At 31.7% G+C, this 8,695-nt stretch overlaps 1 protein-coding gene across 1 annotated transcript; it reads right to left on the minus strand.

The window, feature by feature from the left end:
* Window positions 1–3,528: 3,528 nt before the first annotated feature.
* LOC139482819 (fibroblast growth factor receptor 3-like) lies at window positions 3,529–6,393 on the minus strand. Its single transcript, XM_071266865.1, has 3 exons — window positions 6,063–6,393; window positions 5,550–5,609; window positions 3,529–4,978 (listed from the first exon to the last, which is right to left on the minus strand). Exons 1-3 carry the CDS (start codon window positions 6,373–6,375, stop codon window positions 4,518–4,520), a joined length of 834 nt encoding a protein of 277 aa, XP_071122966.1. The 5' UTR covers window positions 6,376–6,393; the 3' UTR covers window positions 3,529–4,517.
* Window positions 6,394–8,695: the final 2,302 nt, after the last annotated feature.

Genomic DNA, 8,695 nt, shown 5'->3' on the forward strand with positions numbered 1-8,695 from the left:
TTTGGGATATATAATATGTGATACATATCAAATTGATAAAAAGGAAAAATTAAAGGAACTAATAACATTAATAAAATTGTTCTTCTGATCAGTGTATAAATTAGTACCTCCTGCTTGAGGCAAACTCATTAAACAGATCACTTCTGGTCAGAGAGTATTAAAATTAAAATAACAGACATCCAAAATTGCAACATCATGTACAACTTTTAAATCCCAAGGCCTTTGAATTCACTACATACAATGACATAAGTATTACACGAGTTTAAGAAAAGTAGGGTTTTCTTTTTACCTGTAAATCACACATGTACTGATGTAATGGAATCTTATTTTAAAAGTGCTTCAGGTTAGCCATGTCTTAAATTTTGACAAAAAATATTTAAATTTAAATGAAATAAAAAAAAAATCCAAATTACTGCAACTTTCGAACACATTTCCATTTTAAAAAGGTTATCAAGAATTGCTATGGAAGATTACTTATAATGATTTTATAAGTTCGTGGTTTTACGAAACAAAGGTTCTATTTTTTCAATTGATTAAGTTGCTTTATATACTATTTTACATGTAGTTGTATTTTATCAAAAAAACAAAAGATCACTGCCTTATTTACTTTACTCAACTGACACGCTAAATTTATTATAGGCTTAAGTTGAAATGATTAGAATTGTACAGTAACCATAAAATATAACTGACAGATTCAAAATTTTTGAATAACATTGAAAATATTAGATACAATTCAGTTTTGAGATAATTTGATCAGCTTTTATTTTAAAGGTTATATAAATGTGTAACTGTTGATAAATATGGTGTTGAAGTAACATTATGTTTATTGTGAAATTTTGGTTTAAATGCTATAAATTATTATGAATACATTTATTATTCAAATTTCCAGTTCCTAAATTGATAAAATACAATGTATAGATATAAAAAAAAACAATAGGTCTAGGTTGGTTCAGACTAGGTCGAGTATGGTTCAGACTAGGTCGAGTATGGTTCAGACTAGGTCAAGCATGGTTCAGACACATTTGAAATGGTTAAGGGCAAATTCAGACTATAAAGTATGGTTCAGACTACAGTCTAGTATTATCAAGTAAGTTTCCGACCAATTCAGACTGGTCGAGTAAAAATCAGTACAGTCGAGTACAAATATAGGACATTTCAGACTTTTACTGGTTTGTAGTTGAACCAGTATATCACATTTGAAGAAAAGGACAAGGATGTAGTTACGACAATAAGAGAATGTCAGTTGTCATCTACGAAACAGATACTCCATAACGTAAAATATCAATTGAAGACATAATGTGAAAAATGTTTTGATTTATGGAACAGACTTATTGTATAAGAACGATATCATGATATGTCGGACTTGTCAACAGTAGAGCTTTCTGTCTGTTACTGGTTATATTTTGAAATCGTGGCTCTGCGATAAACTTTCTTTCGCTAAAGCAAATTTTTTAATTTTTTTTTAGAAATCTAACACAAAATGTAAGCGGACTGTTTGACTAGCCTTAAACTAGGTTCAACTGACGATATTTTCACTTTAAAATGACCTGTTAATAAATCCGTAACATGACCGTTGTTATCAAATAATCCATTTTTATGTTTGTTGGCGTTTGTTTTTGATGCAGTTCAGTGTAACTGTTTTTCTGCTGTTTTCCTCTTAGAGTTGATGTGTTTCCTTCGGTTTTGGTTTGTGACCCAGATTTTGTTTCGCTAAATCGATTCAGGACTATTGAAAAGATGTATACTACTGTTACGTTTATGATATTAAGAATGCTTTATCTGCTAATGTATATAGGAAATGTATTTAAAAAAAAACTCTGTTCACTAATGGGAATCCTCAGGCAAACCGATATGAATTTACCATATATTTATTTGTTATAAGTATTTGTTTTTATCATTCTTATTATACATATTATACAGCATGGATCTTAAACGTGCAATAAAAGTACCTCAAAACATCACATAAATATAATGCGTAAACAATGTATGTGTAACCCTCGGATTTTGGTGACTTAAACATAAACTATCAGTGTAAATTTTAGGCAACGCAGAACTCGAGGGTATTAACAGACTTATAGTAACCATAACAATAACTGAAAATGTCCTTTTACAGTCAGCAGTTTTGTGTTTATATTGTTTCGTTGTTTTCCTCTTATAGTTGATGTATTTCACCCGGTTTAAGTTTGAAACCCGGATCTGTTTCCCTTTAATCGATTTATGAATTTTGAAAAGGGTACAGTACTATTGCCTTTTTTTTCCACAACATTAAATAATAAAGACACAAACAGAAAGTCAATAGATGACGCAATTTATGATACTGCATACCTTTTCAGATAAGTTAAATGAATACGTATATGGAGTTTATTTCTCCAAATTTCCAGAGCTAGTTTTTACCCTAAGGATTTATTTGATGGAGGGTTGCAGGAATTTTATGCGACTTTCATACAAGTGAGTGGTTTAAGCTACATGTAGCTATATAATCATGTTTAATCTACCATTTTTAAATAAGAAAACGCATGTACTATGTCAGGAATATGGCAGTTGTTTTCATTCGTTCGATGCGTTTGTGCTTTTAATTTGGGCGAGGGACTTTCTGTTTTGAATATTACTTTCTGTACACTAGTTTGAATACGTTTTTAACAAAGAGTTCTAATTGGTAAAATGGAAGCTACGTTGTGTTCAAGAAAACGTTTGGTTATTATTCTGTTTCACAGATATTGACGGATTTGTTCCAATTGTCGCAAAATCAATCTCGTCCCGTTCCCCTCTTTTCTACGAAGGTGACCGAACGAATAAGACTTTTCAACGGGTTTTTTCTTACATGAGTAACTCAACATGGGCTATATATGTATCAGAATTTGCTCACACTTCCAAGGCACCGGATATCACCATCGTATTTTGTGGGGTTTGTTTTGCTTAGTCTTTCATTTTAAGTGTTTTGGTGTACTGTTTGTCTTTTTGTAATTGTGTTTATCGAACTTGCATTGTCAATGTTAAAAGGGAGATGAGCTAAGATTGCCAATGAGACATTTCTCAACCAAAAGTCCAAACAAAGGGACGTAAGCAATTACAGGCAACCATCTGGCCTTCATTCACGAGAAAACCCCATCCCTTATAGTCGGCTGTAAAAGGCTCTGATATGAAATTCATAAAACAACTTAATTGAGAAAACAAAATGCACAATTTGTATTTAAACAATTTAGAAGAAACAAATATGACATACACGAACCAACGTCAGTTTGTTTTCAATTTTGAATATCCCTTTGGTAAATTTCACTCTCTCTTTGACATTCATTATCATTAACATGGTCATTTGTATAAATTGACTGTTTATTAAACTTTGAATTGTTCAATATACTAATGATGTTTGACGACAGTAGTGGATTTCCTCAGCTGTATTTTTGAAAACCTTCAAGAATGTTCGGTTCTCCAACTTTCAGCCTTTAAATGTTTGGATTCGACCGGCAAAGATATGAGTCTTTGTGGGTGAAATGAGTGTTTGGCGTACAAAATTATAAGCCTGGTATATTGGATGATCTTTTTATGTGGATTAAAAGGACAAATAAAATATAAATTATAAACGCTATCCACAAATCAAGTGTATTTTCTTTATATTTCGAATCTAAATCACAATATCTTTTTTTTACAATTTCTAATATGTCTGATAAATTTAAAATATGATTTCAATTTTTGTTCGTAATTAAAAACCACACAGTTTTTTTTTCTCTAAGATATCCGATATTCATGATATTACGAAAAAGGACTGAACACACTTGTAGACGAAAAACAAAATAAAAACCCATTTCGTCATAGAAAATGATATAATGCCAGTATATGTAATGTGCGAATCCTAATGACCAAACATCTTCGTTTTTGCAATATCTGTTTCATAGATTATAAAAATGAATGTTTTCCGTAGACACATCTTATCTATTTCGGGGCAGGTGTGGAAGGTGTCGAGTTGCTCGCTTGCTTTAATATTCCTCACTGCGTTTGTCTGTCCGTCAACAGTTTGGTATGTGATCTGTTTTAACAAAGAAAATAGTTTGACCTTTTAACACTTATATCATCCTTCGTTTTACAGTTCAAGACCCAACATTTGTTTCAAGTGCAGAATGTGTAAATGGTTAGTCCCCTTAACTACCTACTAAGACAGCATAGCGTTCGATTATAGTACATTCACAAATATATAGTAATTTCTGTTGTTGTCCAGGCTGAAAGTTTCAGATTTTTCTTCAACGCCGTGCTGCCTTGGTGATTATTACACCACAACTAACCATGTATCAAAGATAAACCACACCTACTCATGCCATATTATATATACACGGTCTCAAAAAGGTTGCTGTTAACAAATGATATTTCTTGAAATGTATCCGAGGTAAGATAGATAAGAAATATTAGTTCATTGTTACATCCAAATAAATAAGCATCCTTCTTCCTTGTCACCTTAGAATAACACCTTATACATATTATGCTTCCGAAGGGAATTATAATAATAAATTTTCATAATCTCTAATTTAGTTTTTAGAAACGTCAGCAATTTCTTCATATTCCACATTTTCATACCTATCGACAATAGCGTATGCATGTACATCCATACTATTATGTACAAGACTATGATACGGGTGTAAATAATCATCTTCATTCATATTTTGAGATCTGTTAGAATGCAAAGAAGATGACCGACTATGAGTTGTGCTCAAATCACTGTGTCTGTCTTCGTCAAGAGTAACCTCCTGGTTTGTCAACGACGGTTGGTTTCTCAAAGTGTCGTTTTCATCATGATCAGTTGATGTAATATCTCGCATTTCGATTTCAAATGATGTTTGCCTGACAACGTCTGTATTGGGCACTGTGTAATTAGTTTGTTTGTATCTTATTCTGATATACACATGGCCAACAAGGGACATTATGATCAAAACCAGTACAACTAGAACAACGATAACCCCATAGAGCATTTGTTCTTTCATCGAAAATCCTATAAAAGAATGATTGGTTAAATCAACAATCTTGCAACCATAAGATAATGATTTAAATATAGATCATTACAATATATTGGTAATAATGTTAAAAATATTGTAATTGTATATCAGAGTTTTTACCCTTCATTCATTTTCGAACTGCTACAACACAAATTTAAAAAAAAAGAATATTGTTCTAGCTTTAAACAGTTATTGTTAAAAATCTCTTTTTAAGAAAGTAATAAAAATGAAAATTAAACAAAACCTTGAAGCACTTATGAGTTCAAATTCTTAACATTCATGAAATAACAGTATAAAATTAAGAATCGAAATGGGTTATGTGTTAAGGAGACAACAACCCGACAAAAGATCAGAAATCATCCGAAGCCTACCAATGGCTCTTCATTACTGCGAGAAAATTGGGCACTTTTCCAATTTTGTGCGTCCGAAGTGCTTTCTTTAGTTACATAAATCATGAACGCTCTACTCCCTCCCCCCAAAACAAAACTGAAAAAAGATGGTAATATCTTTAGCTTTTAGACCATGATTTGTGTAATGCTAGGCATATATTTAAAGAAAAAACAATACCTTTGACGTAAGTTCCTGAATACGGTGGGGAGGAATGGGGAACGGTTTCACTGTCGTTATCTGTAATGGTACAAAATATGGGACGTCAAAGGCAAAATGCATTCATCAATTCATTGCTAATGTTAATTATGAATAAACTTTATCATTCATCATAGAAAAATTCTGAACATATATACAGTATAATTATTTTGTCGATCTATATCATTTTTGCTGCTGAAATATTTTAATCATATTGTTTCGAGATCCAATGTGAACAATTTTTATAACGTTTTTAGTTAGTATCTGTGATATTGTCTTTTGATCGTTTTCATGTTTTTTGTTGTTGTTTTCTTGTCATGCCATTGTCAGTTTGTCTCTAACCTGTTAGTTTATATTTTACTATCTTCCCTCTTTCTTTTGGATTCTAAGGTCCAATTCATTATCGTTTATAGAAAATCTGCACAGGTGTTTCTTTTATAAATAAAATTATCCACAAAGAACTGATAAGCAGTTATCCAGCGAGATATATAATACCTTGTACAACTAAATACACAGTTTCACTTGCTGATCCCTCAGTATTAGTTACATTACACGTGTACTCTCCTTCATCAGTTTTTGTCACATTTTCAAACATGATAGAAGTTACACGTTGAGTATCTTCTGTTATTTTATCTATTTCTGTCAATTTTCTTTCACTTTTTACCACAATGTTTTTGACAATAGAATGGCTATAATCAACAGTTTGTGTATTTTTTGTCCATGATATTTCAGCATCTAATGGGTTGCTATAATATGAACAGGACAAATTTACGTTCTGTCCTATTGAAACAGGTCCATTTGGCCTCATAAATTGAACACGAGGTTGATCTAGTCAGATTTTTAAGACATGATGATAATTATATTACGTAATTATTACATAAGGAAGGTTTTCTATAATGTATTTTAACGAAAAAGAAGGCTGAAATCTACACGTTGTAAACTTTACAGTTTGTAGCACAAATTGGTTGACGGATACTACATGCACTATTTGATAGGAAAACAAATTTGTTTTCTATGAGGACTATCCGTTTGTTTACTGTGCACAATGCTATTACAAAATATTGAATATTTTAGCAAGGGAAAGTCCGGTCTTAAGACCAAATTTGTTTATACGTCAATCAAGATTTTGTGCAAAACGTAGCATTCCGTTTTTCTTTTTCTTTTCATTCTTCGGTTTTGATGGACTCCAATGAATCTCCAGTCTATTTTTGCAGACAGAGAGACGAGAAGATATACAATTGACACTCGGGACACTTTGATAGCTCTCCTAGTTAACCCTGATTGTTTTTGTTACTATTGTGTATCTTTTATTAAGTTATCTTCACTATCGAAATACTAAATTAGCTATATAAAAGCAGTTTAGGTATAAGGCACCCAATATTTATCTCTCTTTGACTCTTCATCGAAAAATCATCTCCCCGCCGACTTAAAGATTTAAACATTTATATGTATAAGGTAATTTTGTTGAGTGTTATCTTATTCCAATAAGACTTTCCTCTTTATTCAAATTAGAAATCAGTTTAATAACATTGTTAACTCAAAACCACGCATCGATGTGAATAGGTAAACTTTTGTTAAATGTATGTTTGATCATGTTTAAACCCGAAACCTTTAATATTTTCCTGACCATATTAGTTTTTCGTAAATTGTATTGTATTTGTATTAATAAGTTAGGTTTCTGAGTTGAATTGTTTCACATTTCGCATTTCGCACCAACTATAGCTGACTATACGGAAATGATGTTTCTCATTATTGAACACCGCACAGTGTACTATAACTGCTTCTATCCACTTCTTTTGAACTCGTACAGTGGATATTTGTCTCAATGCCAATCCTACTACGTCTAATAAATTGTTTTTATGGTAAAAGGTAAAATAATAATACATGTAATACCGAACTCCAAGTGAAATTAAAAACCGAAAGTCCTTTTTTCAAATGGCATAATTAAAATCCCTTACACATCGAACGAATGGAAAACAACTGTTGTATTCCTGACTTGGCATAGGCATGTCTTTATATAAAAAAAAATCGTGGATTTAACCTACTTTTAAAGCTATCTAAACCTCGCACATGAAAGTGAAATGTAGGATACTTTAAATAACATAATTACTCTTTTTTGATCGACAGAGTGGCAGCTACACAGGCATATGAGATTGACCTCAAACGAACTTATAAATGAAATGATCGCTATTTTACGAAATTTTCCTTTGATCTTGCTGACTGGTTACTTCCTTTCTAGCGGAGTCGAGTGATATGACAAATTATTGCTATAAACCAAAGGGGCACGTGGTGTTGTCAATGAAATTGACATGACGTCGTCAAAGGTAAAATTGTGATAGACAGATTATCATTGGTCATCTCAAATCGATTGCTTTTCTCACTATCGCCCTACTGGCTCAAGCGAGAAAATCAATCTCGTTGAGATGATCAACGATAATCTATAGCTATAAATGACGTGAAAATATTCATGTAAATTTCATGTGAATTAAGATTTACGTGAATATCATGTGATATTTTTTTACGTGAATCTCATGCGAAATGTTTTACGTGAATTTCACGTGAACATTTACAATTTAATTTCATGATTTAAATAAGATTTGAAAATGTTAGATGTTATTTGAACACCTTTATTTTGAAATTCACGTGAAAAAAATCATGTGATTTTTATGTAAAATTCAACATGAGTTTCATATTCGGTTTTGGATAGACTAATTGTTAGATGCTGAATGGTCCAGTAATTGTTTTCATCTTTATAATTTGGTCCTTGGTGGATTGTTGTCTCTTTGACAATCATGTGACTTTTGTTTTTGCTCCTTTATTTCAATTTTTTTTTAACTTTATCATGGTTCTCTTTACGACTAATACTAGAGCCTAATACTCACAAAAGGATATAATACTAGAGCCGAATACTCACATAGGATATCCAGTGTTATGGTTTGGTTTAATGGACTACTTAACATGTCGTGTATTGCTATGCATGTGTATATTTGTCCATTGTGATTTCTATTCAGTATCAATGAATAATATGCTGTTTCGTTGTCATCTTCATTCGTCGCTAGCTTCTTCTTTCCATGATACCAGATTGTTTTACCACGTGGAATGCCTCCTAAGGTATAACATGCTAATGT

Source organism: Mytilus edulis, chromosome 7 (assembly GCF_963676685.1).
Source record: "Mytilus edulis chromosome 7, xbMytEdul2.2, whole genome shotgun sequence".
Classification (NCBI taxonomy): Eukaryota; Metazoa; Mollusca; class Bivalvia; order Mytilida; family Mytilidae; genus Mytilus; species Mytilus edulis.